At 39.8% G+C, this 19,816-nt stretch overlaps 1 protein-coding gene across 1 annotated transcript in view; it reads left to right on the forward strand.

Moving 5' to 3' along the window:
• The window catches only part of PPP1R42 (protein phosphatase 1 regulatory subunit 42), a 32,724-nt gene extending 13,116 nt beyond the window's left edge, over positions 1-19,608 (forward strand). Inside the window, exons 5-7 of the mRNA XM_056112780.1 lie at positions 10,268-10,385; positions 11,494-11,625; positions 19,487-19,608. Of these exons, the coding sequence (XP_055968755.1) occupies positions 10,268-10,385; positions 11,494-11,625; positions 19,487-19,608 (372 nt within the window). The remainder of the gene's footprint in view (positions 1-10,267; positions 10,386-11,493; positions 11,626-19,486) is intronic.
• The last annotated feature ends 208 nt before the right edge of the window (positions 19,609-19,816 follow it).

Here is a 19,816-nt window from a genome sequence, read left to right on the forward strand (position 1 = left end):
ATTATACTGAATTTGTATTTCCCTGAATACATTATTTCACATTCAATTCCATCCATGTTGTAGCAAAAGGAAATATTTCTTCTCTTCCTACAGCTGAGTTGAATCAGGTGGAAATTCCTTCCAAATTAATCAATATGTTCAACAAGATCCTAATTATAATCCAAATAGACTTTTTCTTTAGAAATGATATTTAAAAAATTATATGATAATTCAAAAGACTGGAATATCAAAATAGTATTAGTAAAAAATGTGTTGGCAAATTCATCCTCCTACTTTAACATTATAGTAATTAAGACAGTGTGGTAATGATATAGGATGAACACAGAGATCAAGGAAATAGATTATAGAGCTTATAAGTAAATTTATATTTATGAGAATTTTTCAATATAATTCAATTAAGGAAAGATACACTCCTAAATGCTGGTGGAACAACTGGATTTTCAGATAGAAAAAGAGTGCCTAACCATCATTCCAGATTTTCCAAGGTGAAATAATAGAGATGCAGAAAGGTAATCAAAATGAATCATATCCATATTTACCTCCTAAAACATAGAACTCATCCCAGTGCCTGTTACATAGTCTAAGTGCCTACTACATATCTGCAGAATTAATGAATATGGCAAGAATAAAAGTATTTATCTGACAATAGAAAACAAACCATTCAGCAAGTTCCAGAGGATAAGCTGTACCAGAAATTTTCTTTTCCCTTCTAGAGAAAGGAATGGGGATAAAATCTCAAGTTCTTTTACTCCTTTTTTTTTTGGCTTTTTGGGTCACATCTGGCAATGTAACCCTTGGGTTACTCCTGGCTCTGCACTCAGGAATCACTCCTGGCGGTGCTCGGGAGATCATATGGGATGCTGGGAATTGAGCCCGGGTCAGTCACATGCAAGGCAAATGCCTTACCCACTGTGCTATCGCTCCAACCCCCTCGAGTTCTTTTACGTCTAACAAGAAGATACAAGCAATTAAAACTGCCAGACATAGCTTTCTGTGAATATTATATAGTTACTTATATTTTACCTGAAATATTTTTTATGCTTATTTAAAAATCATCCTCTAAGAAAGGGTATGTTGGCATTTAGCATCAGAATATCATTTCCCTTTGTGTCCATGGGAGTCTCTGGCTTCAATTTTTCCATTCTTTATATATATAAATGATTGAAGTCCCACAAAAGCTACTGACATCAAACAAAAGAGAAAGTTCAACCTGACAACCATAAGGTCACTGACATCCAGCCTAAGAGTCTTCAGCAATTGACAGCTTTGGGCCACGGGCGGAAAGAGATGAACATCATTAGAGAATCCTAACAAGCCATTGTAATTACCTAATGTTTTTAGCACTAAAAAAAGCTGCTTTCATAAGGACATCTGCACTTTCCTCAAATGCAGCTATAGAATATACATGAAATATTTAAAAATAAAAGAAATAGTGATCCTTGAAAATGATTAAATAATTTTGAATCTTCCCATAAAGATTCTGGTTTGGGAAGTGAGAAAGTTTTAAGAAAAATAAAAAGGATCGCATGTAACAAGAAAAGGTACTTTTATGGTAACTAAAACCCTGAGACTCTGTGGAAAGAATTAAGAAAAAAGGAAAAAGACAAGAAAGAACTGGACACTGGATAATACATACATTTCCAAATGCCCTGACCTGCCACAGAAGAGTGTTTTTATTAAAGGTGGAAATGCAGGCTATCAGAAGGAAGCTGGATGGCCAAATCAAGTTTCTATCCTTCCTACTGTTAGGAATTTCATAATTTTCCCTCACCCTACTATAGACACTTACAAAGACTACTTTCCCTCAAGTTCCTCTAACCCTGCCCTCATCTCTCCTATTTCCCAGCCCCAATCTGATCTAGTTCAGGGCAGAGAGAGACTTGAGAACAGAAGCAGGATGATGAGAGTGACAGAGAAAAGGAAGAAATAGATAATAAATGAGAAAACAAAATACCTAGTATACACATATATATAGCCTATATTCAGTAAACACTTCTCTACCATGAACAGTGTCATTCTAGTTCCAATGATTAAGCCCACCTGATCCCATTTTGGGGTTTCTGCAAGAAGACCAGCTCCCTCTTCTCCAGTGTAAAAGGAACCCTTATTTGCTGAAGACTGCTTGCAAGGAAACAGTTTTTCCAAGATGAAATAACAGAGATGGAGAAACTAGACACAACCATTATCTTATCTATGGGACAAGAGGCTTATGTTAGATATTTATTTTTTTCCTCAGTGGTCTATATGTCCTTTATTTCTTTCTCTTGCCTCCTGCACATCTCAAACTTCCATTAGGATGCTAAATCAGGAAGTCTGGCTAGAAGTTTCACTACCCTTAACCCCCTCACCTCTATATAATACTGCAACTCTTATGCCTTTTCTCCTGTCCTGCAACATTACTTTCCATGAGCTCAGCACTTGTTGGGGTCTCATGTTCTCAGACTTGGATGGATGAACCCTAAAGTGACTAAGCTCCTTCCTCAGCAACCCCAACCTCCATGTGACCTCAGCTGGTGTCCAGGCTTGATCTCAGGTAGCCCTGTAGTCAACAATGACTGGACTAAATTGGATTAAAAGAAAACTCATTGACTAGACATTAAAAACATTTAAAATAAAAGATAAATTCACTAGTATATTTGTATACAATGAGTTGAACTCTGATCTCCCAAAAAGAGATGCCCATGTTCTAACCTCGGGAGAAAATAATAAGATAAATCCAGTCCTTGTTTCCATGCCAGCTAACCCTCTGATCAGCACTTTCTCAGAAAAGTTCCGTATAATTTCCCCACCCTGCTTCTTACCTCAGATCCGTTCATGAATACATGCATGCATTCATTTCTTCTTATTCATGACTACCATGTGACAGCACTTGGCAGAAGTTCCCAAACCTATTTGACCTACCTTTTTAGAAAACAATTAAACAAAATTAAAAGGAAAAAAACACTTAGTGCCTACCCTCCACTCCAATCTATTTTCTTTAAGTTAATAAGCAAAGTGTGTATCTTCTAATTGTACCCAGCACTTCTACCACCTTGGCTCATCCCACAGCCCACTGGGGGGCAGTATGTCCCACTTGGGAAATGCTTCTAAGTAATAAGGAAGATGAATGTGAGCAGCATAATGGGATATTATCCATGGTGGTGGAAAATGGGCACTGGTGGAGGGATGGGTATTTGATCATTGTGTAATTGAAACCCAAGCACAAAAAATTGTAAATCTACAACTGTAAAAAAAAAATTAAAATTAAAAAAAAAATTTAAAAAAAAAATGGATGGTCAAGGAACTCCCAGCATTTAAATGAAGAGAAACATTTAGCAAATAATCACCCTAAAGTGAATAGAAAATTGCACCTAAAATAAGTACTACAAAGAAACATGTGGCTTTGAATGTCTAAATCAGGAGGGTTTATCTAGCACCTGAACGCTTCTCTGAGGAAAGGATTGTTTAAGCAGTGCTGAGAGAACTGAAGGGCTAACTTAACCAGAAAAAGATCAGAGCACGTGTAAACGCCCTAGGAGTGACAATATGGCAAATAGCACCTAATCGGCAGTACTATCTCTCCGACCCCTTACAGGGCTCTAGTTTAATTGAAACTTCCTTCTGATCAACATTCCTTAGTATTCTGATCAACATTCCTTAGTAGGCCTGCATCAGCATATTAAAATACTGAGGTCAGGAGATGGATCCAGTGGTAGAGCACTTACCTCCAAGCATGTGAGAGGCACTGTGTTTGACTCCTGGCACTAGCTCCACCTACTATAGCTGCTATAAATAAAGCATTAAATACTATAATGACCATCTAAAGCAAATTTTTCTGATTGGGGCCATCAAGGCTACTGATGGTTTTGAGGGGGCAAACCAGTGTCGAAGATCAAGGGTCTTGGACATGCTAGGCTTGTGCCTTACTACTCAAGCTGTTTTCCCATCCACTACAATATAACATTTCCATTTCTGCAGGTAGCCTGATAAGCCCTGAACTTCACTGGGGCAAAACATCACAGAATTGGCTGACACCATGTAAGCGAAAGCAAAAAAATATCATCTTTAAAAAGTGCATAAAAAAATTTAAAGAATGAAAATTAGAAAATCTTTTTTGTTTTATATCCCTGCAAAGTTTTCTAAGTCGATAAAATGCTTTGAAAAGTTTTATCTTTCAGTCAGATATGTAAGTGATTTACTTCATTGGTTTTCTGATAACCATTTATCATGAGGTATAACGCATCTTCAAAATGGATGGCGAAAATAAAAAATTTGACATGCTTGCTTCTTATATCAACAAAATATTTGATTTATAAGACATAAATGAGCAAACCACTGTGGCCTGTCATGTTTTTCCAGTTTCTAATTTATTCAACCTCTGCTTAATATTGATCCTGACAAGCAGAGTGGTCCAAAGATAAATTTATATACTCCACAGTTTAGTCAGGAACAAGCCAAAAATTATAGATTTTCCTGGGCATATGATGACAGGCAGTCAGGAGAGATGACAAATGGCTGTCTTTAGATTTAGTTAGGACAGTAAGGCCAGACATTTCCGATAAAGGCTGGAGCATGCTGGTCAAAGACAGGTTCCTCAGCAGCCATCATTAACCATGGGGAGGGCACCGGCCGTGCTGCAGGCCAATACAGCAGCATAGGCACCAGCCCTGCAAGGGAACTTGCTCTTCAGTATTTTGCAACACTCCTCTAAGTGATAGCATGACATGATCATTTATCAAACAGACACTACCCAGAAAAGAGCCTGCTCCCTTTAGTCACTTATTGAAGGGCAGAAAAGTGAAAGCATTTTATTAAAGACAGGAAGGCAATGAATGAACAACCAGAGCATGTCCAAAGGGTAATCGTATTTCAGCACAGGATCACTTTGTCTTAAATAAACATGCATCAGTACATTGGTGGGAGTATGTCGAGGGTGATTTATCAAGTTAAGAACAATGAACAAAACTCCACAGAGCTCTTATCAATATAAATTTAAAGTTCTCCTATTGCATTATTACTTAAGTTTTGAATGATGGGTTCTTTGAATGATTCTGCACTGCAAAACTGCAATGCAAAATCCCTTCCTTAAAGCTTGTAGACTATGAGAAATATGTTGTAACTCTCACATAAAATAAGTATGGCTGTATTAAATGCTGCTAAATAAATACTATGAAAGGGTATATCCAGGGCCTGAGACTGAAGGATATAGTTTTAACTTTGAAGAAATCACCCTCTTGATAAATACTTGAGTCAGTCAGAAGCTTATTCTTCATCGCAAATTTTGCTCTCCTTTGGTTTTTTGATGACCAACTGAGCTGGCATAGAGGAAGAGAATTAGCACAATTATTACTAAATTATTTGGGTTTTTTTCAAGATAGTTAACATATTATAACAACTAATCCCAACAGTCCTCACCTTATAAATGAGGACACAGACTTGTCTAAGGATTTGTCTAAACAAGCAGAAGTGCCTGAAATTTGGGTTGCCTCCATCTTTTAATATTCCTTAGATTCTTTTCACATAACTTATTTACTTAGATACCTTAATCTAGCACAAAACATAGCCCAGGATTCATGAATAATGAGGAAGGAAAGCCTGAAAATATTTTTACCAATAGTATTTTTTTTTTTTTTGCTTTTTGGGTCACACCCGGCGTTGCACAGGGGTTACTCCTGGCTCTCAATTCAGGAATTACTCCTGGCGGTGCTCAGGGGACCATATGGGATGCTGGGAATCGAACCAGGGTTGGCCACATGCAAGGCAAATGCCCTACCCGATGTACTATCACTCCAGCCTCCAATTTACCAACAGTCTTAAAGCTGAAACCTACCAGAGATTCTAGATCCTCATTTACAATTATTCCCCAAAGATAGCATTCTTCATGTCGATACAAGTGTACATCTGGATGGTCCAAATTTATTTATTTATTTTTAATATTTTTTTGTGTAGGAGTACTGCTATTTATTCAGCCACTGATTAGCTGATTGAAATGGGCATGAACTCCACCTTTTTATTTTTATAATTTTATTTATTGAATCACCATGAGAGCAGTGATAAAGCTTTTGGGTTTAAGTCTCATTCGTACAATGAAACACTTGTACCTTCACCAGTGTCCATTCTCCACCACCGAAAATCCCAGTATACCCCCATCCTACACCCTCCCCCTACCTGTGGGGCAGATGATTTCCACATTACTCTCTCTCTCTCTCTACTTTGATTACATTCAATATTTTGACACCAGATCCACCACTATTATTTGCAATTTTACCCCAACGCTCAGATCTGCCAAAAAGGCAACAGTAGACAATTTGTTTTCTATTGCTGGTTATGAATAACATATGATGTTGCATGGCTGCAGTAGTGGCTGCTCGATTTTGAAATTCCAAAACTTTAAAACTTAAATCTGGAGGGATTTCTGCCCAAACCTGCTGGTTTCCGAGATTTGTTCCTGAGTCTCTTGGATCATGGCCGTTAAGCAGCTTCATCAGGAGCCAGAAAGTTGATGGTTCATGGGCGGTGACTCGGGGTCTCGTTGGGATGGGGAGGAAAGGGCCAGCACCACCCCCATCCCTTGAGGCCCCGCGTGTCTTGTCGCTGAGGGCCCAAACCAGACTGTCCAGTGGCCTCAGGAGGATGGCGGCCTCCGAGCAACTAGGGGGAGCAGGTGGAGAGACAACATCCTTTCCCCCCTGGGGTGGCCTGGTGGCAGTAACCTACTGTGGGATTGAACGCATTTCTGCCAAAAGCCACTAGGTTCTGAGATTTGTTTCTGAGTCTCTGATCATGGCCATTAAACAGCTAGATCAGGAGCCAGAGAGGCCATTCATGGGTAGTGACTCGGGGACTCAATGGGACGGGGAGGAAAGAGCTGGCTCCACTCCATCCTGTAAGGCCCCGTGTGTCTTGTCACTGCAGGCCCAAACTTGACTGTCCAGTGGCCTCTGGTGGATGGTGGCCACCAAGCTGCCAAGGGGGAGCAGGTGGAGGGACAGCACCCTTTTCCCCTGCCTTTTGGCAGAAATGCGTCCAGTCCCTGCAGTAGGTTACTGGCGCTGTGCCACCGCAGGTGGGAATAGATTTCGTGTCTTGGCCTGTTGCCCCTGGTGGCCCGGTGGCCGCCATCCTCCAGAGGCCACTGGACAGTCAGTTTTGGGCCCGCAGTGATGAGACACGGGCCTCACGGGATGGGGGTGGAGCCGGCCCTTTCCTCCCTGTCCCAACAAGAGTCCGAGTTCCATGTTTCATTGCTTTTAGCTTTAAATTAAAAATATGTGTGAATTAGGAGCTGGAGAGATAGCACAGGGGTTAAGTCTCCTGTCTTATAATTGACCCGGTTCAATCCCAGTACCACATGGTCCCTTCAAGCACTGCCAGGAGTGATCCCAGAGCACAGAGCTGGAAGTAGCCCCCAAGCATCACCTGGTGTGACCTAAACACCCTCCTCCAAATTCGTGAATCAATATAATTCACAATTTTTATTTGGCAATTTTCTCATATACTCCTACAATAATTTTGGTCTTTGTTTTGGTCAAGTCTTAGAAAACAAATGGAAGAACCATAGTTCTCTGCTCTCCTCTGGAATTCTGAATACTGTGATGTTCATCCCATATTCTAAAGAATATTCATCCCTATTTACAATATCACATACATAGCAATACTATTTATTTATTTATTTATTTTTGCTTTTTGGGTCACACCTGGCGATGCTCAGGGGTTACTCCTGGCTTTGCGCTCAGGAATTACTCCTGGCAGTTCTCAGGGGACCATATGAGATGCTGGGAATCGAACCTGGGTCGGCTGCATGCAAGGCAAATGCCCTACCCACTGTGCTATCGCTCCAGCCCCCACAATACTATTTAAACCAGAATTTTCTCCATAGAATGAGTTATTAAAGCACTTATTACTATTAACAGCAAAACAATTGCTTTAAAAGAATATTCTGGGGCTGGAGAGATAGCACAACGGGTAGGGCGTTTGCCTTGCACTCAGCCGATCCAGGTTCAATTCCCAGCATCCCATATGGTCCCCTGAGCACCACCAGGAGTGATTTCTGAGTGCAGAGCCAGGAGTAACCCCTGTGCATCGCCAGGTGTGACCCAAAATAGTTGTCGTCTTCTCTTTTTTTGCTTTCATCTACTGAATTTTAAAAAATCAATTTAAGCTCTCAGAGTAGAAAATTATTTTGTATTACTTGTTTTGAATAATTTTTGACATATTACAAATTATGATTTGGGGAGGGAGAATTTTTAGCATTTTCAGACTACATTGGTGGTGCTTGGGAGCTACTTCTGGTTCTGTGCTTCTGGGTCACTCCACATGGTCCTGGAGGTCGAACTAGGGTGGGCCTTTCACAAAGCAAGTGCCTTAATCACTGTGCTATCTTCCAGCCATAGCTTTTTATATTAAATATATATAAGTGCATACAATAATACCCAAAGTATATTTCACTTCCATTAAAATATAACTAAAATAATGCATATTTTTTAATGATGAAGAAGAGAAAGCAAAGAAAATAATGATGGAAACTTAAGGCATTGGAGAAATATTGACACTGAATAGAAAAAGGAGCCCAAGCTGTGAAAAAGAGAATGTGAAGGTCAAACTAAGAGAACTAGGACTTAACTGCCATTAATCTGTTTTCCTCACGCTCATTTGGATTATAGGTCACTGTCACTGTCACTGTCCTCCCGTTGTTCATCGATTTGCTTGAGCGGACCCAGTAACGTCTCCATTGTGAGACTTGTTACTGTGTTTGGCATATCGAATACATCACGGGTAGCTTGCCAGGCTTTGCCATGCGAGCGAAATACTCTCGGTAGCTTGCTGGGCTCTCCGAAAGGGGCAGAGGAATTGAACCTGGCTCGACCGGGCTGGCATCTTGCAAGGCAAACGCCCTACCACTGTGCTATTGCTCTATGGTATATAATTTAATTACTCCTTGAAATAATTAGCTAGTTTTCCTGTTAGCTATAAAAATGTGAAAATATTTATATAAAAAAACTATACCCAAAGTATTATGGCAATTAAAAAAGTAAATCCATATACTGGAGTCAGAGAGATAGTACAGCAGGTAAGAGCAGTGCCTTACACACAGCCACCCAGGATTCGATTCCCAGCACTCTATATGGTATCCTGACCACCACCAGGAGTGATTCCTGAGTGCAGAGTTAAAAGAAAATCCCTAAGCATTGCTAGGTGTACCCCAAATCCCCCCAAAATAAATAAATCATATGTTCAAAGAAAACAAGAATACAAAACAACATATATTTTAATGTTAAAAGTGATCTTTGGCACAGCACCCAAAAGGAGAGAGAGAACAAAAGGGAATGCCCTGCCACAGAGGGATGGGGGGTGGGGGGTGGGAGGGATACTGGGATTAGTGATGGTGGAGAATGGGCACTTGTGGAGGAATTGGTACTCGATCATTGTATAACTGAAACCCAAGCACAAAAATTTGTAAGTCTACAACTGTACCTCATGGTGTTTCACTAATAAAAAATTAAAAAAAAAAAACATTTAGAGAGAAAAATAAATAAATAAAGCCATCTACCACAGGCCTACAAAAAAAAAGTGATCTTTGGGTGATATGCTTGCAATTGATCTTTCCTTCTCTGTTACCTTCAATATTTTTTACAGATTTTAATAAAAATGCATTCTTTATAAAGTAAATATATATGGTTTGTTGCAAAATCAAACAAATGATTTACTCACTATTCCTTAAATTGCTTTAATCTATAAACTTTTACAAATTTCTCTAAGAACAGGAAGTCTTCTGTAGCATAAAGTGGTTAGAAAGATAAAAGTGTTTTCTGAATTCTAAGGCAGATCCATTTAAGGCAGTTTAACAGTGAACAATTCCTCTATTCTTCTGACCATCTGTTCCAAAGGACAGATTCAAATTAGGTTTCAACTTTTGTGTCATTTTTAGATCCCTCTATTATCAATGTAGATAAATTTTGTTTATTTTTGTTTTGGGGCAGCACATGGCAGTGTTCAGGGGTTCCTTCTGCCTCTTCACTCAGGAATTACTTATGGGGGCACATGGGGGACTGGCAGGGTACTGAGGATCAAACCCAGGTCAGACACATGCAAGGCAAAGCCCGCTCACAGTATTCTCCAGCCCCCAATAATTTTATTTTTAATAAAATAATAATATTCACCTTTTAAGTACCTGGCATGGAGCTGAGACTCCAAGAAAAACAATAATTACCTTTAAAAGTTAGCTGTCATCAAAGAAATATTGAAATATGAATTATTTATATCTTGTTTTTTTATTCTCTAATTACAGGATTTAGAGATTTTACTGGAAAAGTTGGTGAAGATGTGGAAATTGGATCTAAAAGGAAATCCTGTTTGCATCAAACAAAAATACAGAGACAGATTAATATTGGTGTCAAAATCACTGGGTACATATTTTTATTGTATTTAGTCTAATTCTCCTAAGGAAAGAGATCTGGATAACTCTTTAGTTAACTTCTCGGCAAATCTTCAGAAGCATAATAATTTTACCTTAAATTTTATATTTTAAGTTAAAAGTAAAGAAATGAGACATGAAAAATTACTTACTGTTCAGAAGCAATTATGGTTCTGTAAGAAGAAAATGTGGCTACTACCGGCAAAAACGGTTATCATAAATTTATAGAATTCATTGACCTTTTTCCAGAATTCCATTATCACAATCCCTCTGAAGATCCCAAGAGACTCTTTAGCTCTTGGTGCTATAAAATAAACTGATCAAGGTTTTCACTGCTTAACATTTTCCAAGTGACACAGAGGTGTCCCTTACATTTGATACAGGTGAGGAAACTCTACAAGGACCTCACAAGAGGAGATCTGTGAGGGGGGTTCCACTATCAAAACTTCTGTGACCTGTTGTACTTGAGTATAAAAATGAGTAATGGTACTAGAGAGAGAGTACAGCAGAGCTGGAGTGGTAGTATGCCTTGCATGCAACCAACCAGGGTTCTATCTCATCACCCAATATTGTCCTCTCAGAACAGCAAGGAGTGGTCCTTTAATTCAGAGCCAGGAGTAAGCCCTAAGCAATGTCAGGTGTAGCCCAAACAAAAGATAAGCACATTCAAGTACAAATTCATTACTGTATTCAAGATGCTGTGCCTTAAATATAATTTTACCTATGTATGTATTATATATCTTTTAATTACCTTATTTGTATGTGTTGCTCTGCCTTTCCCTACTGTAGTTATTACTCTTGTGATAAGTAGTGGCACACACACTTAGTTGTTTTGCTTTGCCAGGGATCTAGCACTGGTTATGGGGCCTGCATAATTTTTTTGCGGTGTTCACATACGCCTGTGTTGTGATGCACCAGAGATCAAGCAGATTTCAACATGGCACCTGGGGTCCCAAAAAGCACTGCTACAGGGCTCCTGCTATGCTCGTGCCAGGGACTCAATTCACCTACCCTCATGTTTCGAAGACATGTTTTTGCCACTTAGTTATCCTTAGGCCCCTACCCTATCCTATCCAATTTTAATATATTTTTTTCTCTAGAATTTCTGGATGGAAAAGAAATTAAAAATATGGAAAGACAATTCCTAATGAATTGGAAAGCATCCAAAGATGCCAAAAAAAGCAGCAAGAAAAAGAATGTTAAACCAAAGGATACAAGCACCTCCTACTTAAGTAAGCAGACTGATGCTTGGCTTGGCTTGGCTACAGGCAGAGGGCATATTCCATTTAATAAGAAAACACTGAAAAACAAGGGTGTTTTGTTCAGAGTTTTTGAAGTACCTTATTCCTATTTAGAGAAGCATGTGGGGGGAGGGCTGAAGTGATAGCACAGCAGGTAGGGCGTTTGCCTTGCATGCAGCCAACCCAGGTTTGAATCCCAGCATCCCATATGGTCCCCTGAGTACTTCCAATGGTAATTCCTGAGTACTGAGCCAGGAGTAACCCCTGTGCATCGCCGGGTGTGACCCAAAAAGAAAAAAAAAGAGAAGCATGTGGGGGCGAGTCTGAGGAGAGAGGTGTTCGAGAGAGAACAAGGGATTTTCCAGAGGGGAAAAAGCATCCCATTTCTGGCTGGGATGCAGGTGAATACCCAAGATAGAGAATGTGCCATAAAGTGAAAATCACACACCTCAGACCAAAATGAAACATGAGAGAATGGCCAAGGTGGAGAATATATCCCACGTGCCTTTTCAACGTTACCTTTAGAGTACTTTTTTTTTTGCCAAATTGCCCCTTTTATAAACTGTTTTGTCTAGGGTGGTTTTCTGGTTTTTGAAGGGGCTTCCAAGCAATGCTCAGGAGCCCCAATGCTACTCCTGCCAATACTTTGTCAACCAAGCAGGGCAGTTCAATGCTAAGGCCTGATATATAAAGTTTCTTGGGGCCTGTATGGTTAGGAACCACCAAACCATGCTGACAGGATTGCACCTAGCTATGCTGGTAGGTAACAATACTGTGCACTGTGTGGGGGAGAGTTTGAACTTGAGGCCCCCAAACATGGAGTGTTGCATGTATCCCGATCACTGAGTTAACTTCTTATGCCCAAAGGCAGGGTTTTTTTTTCTCTCACTACCAATGTTCCTTTTCCTTCACCAGTATCCCCAGGTTCCCAACCACCAAATTTATTTCATATTTCTTGGTTCAATATAACTTAAAAGAATGGCAAATATAATTACCCAATAACAAGTCAATAAAAGTCCATTTTTTGATGCTTCCTTAGTCTAGTAGAGGACAACCATATTCACTATTAGTTCCATACTCAATGCCACATAATGGGAAGCTTTTATCCTTTAAAAGAGCATTTTTAAAACTTCTTGCAAAACTGGTTTCAATGCTATGAATTCCCTAAGCTGTTGCCTGTCCATGAAGCTCTGTATAGTTCCTTCAAAACTGAATGATAATCTAGCTGGATAGAGTATTCTTGGTGAAAGTTTCATTCTGTTGAGCTTTTGTGCTAAATACTTCCAGATTCTTCTGGCTCATAGATCTCTTATTTGATCTACAGTAGATCAAAACTTTCCTTTGTAAGTTCCTCTTTTTGATCGTGCTGCTTTCATTATTGTCTCTATCTTTGAATTTTGTCATTTTAAGTAGGATGTGCCTTAGAGTTTTTCTAATTGGGATCTATTTTCACTGGGACCCTTTGGGCCTCTTGGATCTTGGTGCCTGTAATCTTCAACTCTGGGAAGTTTTTAATCGATGACTTCTTAATTATTGTTTCTTCATTACACTTGCCTTCCTGTTCTTCAGGGACTCTAACGATTCTTCTATTGTTCCTCTTGAACTCATCCTACAGTCCTCTGATATGCTGTTCATTTCCTTTCAGAATATTTTCCTCTCCTGCTGTTTCCTACTGGTTTCACCCTTCTTGGATCTCTGATCTTTTGTTTATCTTCTGTTATTCTGATGTTCAGAGCTTCTATTAATTTTTTACATCACCTACCATGTTCTTCATTTTCATCATCACTGAAGGTTTTTCATATCAATTTTCATTTTTTTTGTGCTTTGCTTACCTGTGCTATTGTTTCTTTGAACTCACTGAACATCCTTATCATAGTGTCACTAAAGACACTGAGGACTTACTGAGGTTATTTATGTCTTTGGTGATAATTTTTTCTGGGGGGTCACACCTGGCCATACATAGGGGTTACTCCTGGCTCCTGCACTCCGGAATTACTCCTGGAAATGCTCAGGGGACCATATGGGATGCTGGGAATCAAACCTGGGTCAGCTGCGTGCAAGGCAAATGGCCTGCCTGCTGTACTATCGATCCAGCCCCTCTCCTTTGATTTTTTAGTGTTATTGCTGTGCTAGGAGTGAGTTATAGTTAGCCTTTATAGTTAGCCTTCTCAGGAGATGCTAAGGGATTAAACTGGAGGCTGCTTTCTATCTTCTCTGCTCATCCTCACAGAATGACAGGAAGAATAACTGTGAGCAGAGCATGTAATTTGTTGAGACCTGTTGGAGCTGTGGTATGGGTCATTAATATGGTGTAGGTCGGGTGTGGAGGCTGCTGAGACCCTCCCAGCAGGGAAGGGCTGCTTTTCATTCTGGAATAGGCCCAGTGATGTTAGCTGGAGGCATATCTCACCTGCGATGGGATGGTAGAGCAGTAAGCAGAAGGTTAAGGGTAGGGCTTTTTTTAAAACCTAATTAATTGTGTATAAAGATTAATGCAATTTCTAGGAAAATTTGCTTGTATTTATAACAATTTCCTTATATTTATCTATAAAAATGGTACCCTTTAATAAATAAGAACTGTATTTCATACTGAGTCTGACGATTTAAGCTATGTAAACATGAGCCAAGAGGGCTGGAGAGATAGTATAGTTGAGAGGGTGCTTGCCTTGTAAGGGGTTTGCCAGGTTCAATTCCTGGCCTCCCGTATGGTCCCCAAAGTACCACCAAGAGTAATTCCTGAGCAAAGAGCCAGAAGTAACCCTCTAGCATCACTGGATGTGGCCCCCAAACAAACAAACAAAAATATGAGCCTAGAATGTGGGGAAAATGTGTTATGTTACATCTGGCAAACATGTATGATTATTCACTGTCTGTATCACTGTCATCCTGTTGTTCATCGATTTACTCAAGCAGGAACCAGTGACATCTCTATTCCTCCCAGCCCTGAGATTTTAGCAGCCTCTTCTTACTCGTCTTTTCCCAACGATTGGAGGCTCTTTCAGAGTCAGGGGAATGAGACCTGTTGTCGTTACTGGTTTTGGCATATTGAATATGCCACGGGGAGCTTGTCAGACTCTGCCGTGCGGGCGGGATACTCTTGGTAGGTTGCCGGGCTCTCCAAAAAGCATATATTTATATATTTCTCTCTGTGATTTGTTGCCTACTGTCTGAACCCCATCAAATATGGTGTGGTAATTATGGAAAATGGATAGGAACTGTCTTATGATGTGTCCGGAAAGCAGCCTGGAGCATGGCGGTGGTTGGGTAGTGGAGGTCAGCTGCCGGGGTTAGGTCCCATGGGACAAGGAGGGCTCTCACCTGCCCCACTCTGGGACCCCCTGAGTGAAAATAGCCTGGTATGGAGTCTGGTGGCATGGTTATGGAGGCCTCATGTTATATTTCAGTCTGGGAGAAGCAGCCATCAGTTCTGGAGGGTGGCCAATGAGGAGATTATCTGGTGCTGGCAGCGTGTGGCATATTGGTGTGATCCCTGAGTCACGAAGACTGGGAGAAGCAGACAGAGGATCTCTGCTCCTGGGTCCATTGAGTCCAGAGTCCCAGGTCACAAAGTTCCGCATTATCTGGGTTCGGTGGGACTTCATGCATGAGGCTTGGTCTGGGCGTCCAGAAAGCAGCCTGAAGCATGGCAGTGGTTGGGTAGTGGAGGTTGACTGCCGGAGCTGGGTCCCTTCGGTTGGGAGGGCTCTCACCTGCCCCACTCTGGGGCATCCCGAGTGAAAACAGCCTGGTGTGGAGTCCACAATAATGTATGAGTATTGGCTATGTAGATGGAGAAACAATCATCAACTAAGGTAATAAGTCAAAATGTATGTATCACTGTATGCTTGTTTAGCACCAATGCAAAATTTTCATTAAGATAGAAAAATAAAAAGGCATTATAACTATGCCTGTATCTATATTCTAGAACTTGACCTATCAGTGTACACCCCAATTTTTTGTTTTTTTTTATATTTTTCCGTTACTTTGCTATGGAATTTGATTAGATTGCCTTTCTTGTTAATATTTTTGTATTTAAAAAATTCTTTAGGGGCTGGAATGATACTACAGCGGGTAGGGCATTTGCCTTGAATATGGCCATCCCAGGTTCTATTCCCAGCATCCCATATGGTCCCCAAGCACTGCCAGGAGTAATTCCTGAGTGAAGAGCCAGGAGTAACCCCTGTGCATCACTAGGTGTGACCCAAAAAAGCAAAAAAAAACAATCTTAATTAAATCACTGTGAGATACAGTTACAAAATTGTTCATGATTGGGTTTCAGTCATAGAATATTCCAATACCCATCCCTTCACCAGTATACATTTCCCACTACCCTTGTCCCCATTTCCCTCCAGCCCTTGCCCACAGGCGTACCTCTGTGGCAATAACTTTTTTCTCTCTTGCTTACTCTCTTGCGTGCTCTCTCTGTCTGTCTGTCTGTCTGTCTGTCTGTCTGTCTCTCTCTCTCTCTCTCTCTCTCTCCCCTCTCTTTCTCTTTTCTTTTAAGGACTGTGGTTTACAATACTGTTATTGAAAGATTATAATGTATATTACTTTAACTTATTTCAGCACTCAGTGCTTGTCCAGAGTGATCATTCCCAAATGTCATTGTCATAGCAATCCCTTCTCTGTCTAACTGCATTTCTCCACAACTTGTGGCAGGCTTCCTACCCATGGACCAGTCCTCCTGGCCCTCCTTTCTACTGTTTGAGTATTAGTCTCATACTGTGTTTTTTTATATCCCACAAATGACTTATTTCACTCAGCATGATACTCTCTATGTCCATCCATGATGCATAAACAAATTTCATGACTTAATTTTTTTTCTAACAGCTTTGTACTATTCCATTGTACAAATGTACCATAGTTTCTTTATCCAGTCATCTGTTCTTGGACACTTGGGTTGTTTCCAGATTCTGGCAACTATGAATAGTGCTGCAATGAACATAGTAATGCTGATGGCTTTTCTGCATTGTGTTTTGGGAGCCCTAGGGTATATCCCCAGGAGTGTATTGCTGAGTCATATGGAAGCTCAATTTCCAGTTTTTTGGGGGGAGTGTTCTTACTGTTTTCCTAAAATTCTGGACATCCAGCATTCCCACCAACAATGAATGAGAGTCCCTTTCTCCCACATCCACACCAGTACTGGTTATTCTTTTTGATATGTGCCAGTCTCTGTGGTGATATAGTATCTCATTGTTCTTTTGATTTTCATCTCCCTGATGATTAGTAATGCAGAGGATTTTTTTCGTGTGTCTTTTGGCCACCTGTATTTCTTCTTTGAGGAAATTTCTGTCCTTCTCCCCATTTTATGATGGGGATGGATTTTTTTCTTGTAAAGTTCTTCCAGTGCCTTATATATTTTTAATATTAACCACTTATCAGATGGGTGTTGGGTGAATAACTGTTCCCATTCCGTGGGCTGTCTTTGCATTCTGGTCTTTGTTTTCTTTGAGGTGCTTCTGTAACTAATATTTATAAGTTTGTATTATAGAGGATAGAATGATCTCATCCTTGCTTAATAATGCTAAACAAATTAATGAATAATAATTTTTATCATATGGAGGGCTGGAGCGATAGCACAGCGGTAGGGCGTTTGCCTTACAAGCGGCCAACATGGCCAACCCGAGTTCGATTCCTCGGCCCCTCTCGGAGAGCCTGGCAAGCTACCGAGAGTATTTGATATGCCAAACACAGTAACAACAAAGTCTCCAATGGAGACGTTACTGGGCCCGCTCGAGCAAATCGACGATCAACGGGAGGGCCTTTACCTTTTTACCTTTTAATTTTTGTCATATTGGGGTGCATCCTAGAGTTAATTCTTTAAATTTTTTAATATATATAACATTGAACTGAATTTCTTTATCTATTCCATAATAGTGTTTGAATGCTTAATGATCTCTTTTTTCTAATAACAGGAAACAAGGCAAGGTCATGGAAAGGGGTTAGGTCAGAGGAAGCATGGCTAACAAATTATTTAATCATATTGCATCCATTAAATTTTAAAAAATATAAAATAATTTTGAAGAATGGAAATTTCATCTTTTTTTTTTTTTTGCTTTGGGGCTACACCCAGCAATGCTCAGGACTTAACTTCTGGATCTCTTCTAAGGGGATCATATCAGATGCAGGGATCATACCCAGGTTGGTCACATGCAAGGCAATTGCCCTGCCTGCTGTATTATCGCTCTGGCCCAGAATGGGACATTCTTAACTTATTGTGTACTATGAGCGATTATTTTGTTGGCAGTGTTCTGGCAGAAATTCTCAAGATCTGAAACCTATAAAATAGACAGAAGACATGTATGCTCCTTAAGTATCCCAGCACTTACATATTTTCAGTGTTATACTAAAGATGCCAAACAGCTAATAATGATTAAAAGTGCTCATAATACAGGGCCAGAGTGATAGTACAGTGGATAGGGTGCTTTCCTTGCACACAGTTAACCAGGTTTGGTCCCCAGTACTCCACATGTTCCCCTGAGTATCAACAGGAGTGAGCTCTGAGTGTAGAGCCATGAGTAAGCCATGAGCACCATCAGATGTGGCCCCAAATCCAAACAAGAAACGTTCTCATAGAATTCAATACCGGTCTTCCCAAAAGAAGTGGGCCTATTCTAAAAATAATTTTTATCATATGGAGGGCTGGAGCGATAGCACAGCGGGTAGGGCGTTCGCCTTACAAGCGGCCAACATGGCCAACCCGAGTTCGATTCCTCCGCCCCTCTCGGAGAGCCCGGCAAGCTACCGAGAGTATTCGATATGCCAGACACAGTAACAACAAAGTCTCCGATGGAGACGTTACTGGGCCCGCTCGAGCAAATTCTAAAAATAATGTAGCAAATCTTAGTAGATTTCAAATTTTCTTCTTCAAGCATAACTATTAATTTTCAATTTCTCTGGTGAATTTCAACAAAATAATAAAAATAATAAAAAGTTCAACAAAATTAAGTCTTAATGTTTACAGATTTAAAAATTATACTCATTTAATTCTTTTTGACGTTTTTATAATATATTGTGCTCCTCCACCTAATGAACAGAAACAATCCATAAAGTAATCTATATACATTAACAGTGAATTATTTGAAAAAGAAATTAGGAAAACAGCCTCATTCACATTAGCACCAAAGAATCAATTATCTATAATTAAAACTTAATTATAGATTATAATTATTATAAATAAAAAAATTAAATGAGGTAAAAAAGTGTTACTGAAATTCTTACAAATTTGATATACCTAGAATTGGAAATTAGCAGTGAAAAGGGCAATCCATGCATTACTGTTGGAAAAGGAGGTGGATATTATAAACAGGGTGCAGATGTGGAATGTTAAGTGTCATAATAAAGGAATGAACACATTATAAAATCCAGATACTGGAAAGATAGTGCAGTGGGTAAGGCACTTGCTTTGCAATCAGCTGACCTTCGTCCAATTCCTGGTACTGCATATGATCACCCAAGCACTACCAGGAGTGACCCCTGAGCACAGAATTAGGAGTAAGCCTTGAGTTCAGCCAGGTGTGGCTCCCAAAACAAACAAACCAAAAAACCAAACACACACACACACACACACACACACACACACACAAAACAAACGTGACTAATCTACTTTCTAAAAGTTAAACACAAAATGAGACTAGAACAGTAAAATGCAAGGTTAAATTCATTTATATGAATGTTGGTAGGACTAAGTTATAAAAGTTTATCTTAAATTTTTTACAAGTTTTATATTTTGAAGTTTGATATTTTATCTTGAATGTTAACTTTTGTTTTACTAATATATGTTATATATTCAAATGTTATATGGAATTTTTATAATTTTATTTCAAAACAAATTTTAAATTCTGTGTTATAGGTAACTTGGAAACGACACATCACACAGTACCTGGTTACTACCCACAGGTAGATAAATCAAAATTAATCTTTCTTTCTGATGGACCAAGACACTCTGCAAATGAAAATTCAGAAAGAAGATAATAAAACTGAAGAAGAGATGAGGTAGGCTCGTTCAAATATTGATGCAATTTGGGAGGCCAGAGCCCCACAGCATGTAGGGCATTTGCCTTGCACACGGTAAAACAGAGTTCAATTCCCAGAACCCTATATGGTTCCCTGACCCTGCCAGAAGTGGTCCCTGAGCACTGAGCCAGGAGTAAACCCTGAGCACTGCCAGGTGTGGCCCCAG

This window comes from Sorex fumeus, unplaced genomic scaffold, assembly GCF_029834395.1.
Source record: "Sorex fumeus unplaced genomic scaffold, SorFum_2.1 ptg000002l, whole genome shotgun sequence".
Taxonomy (NCBI): Eukaryota; Metazoa; Chordata; class Mammalia; order Eulipotyphla; family Soricidae; genus Sorex; species Sorex fumeus.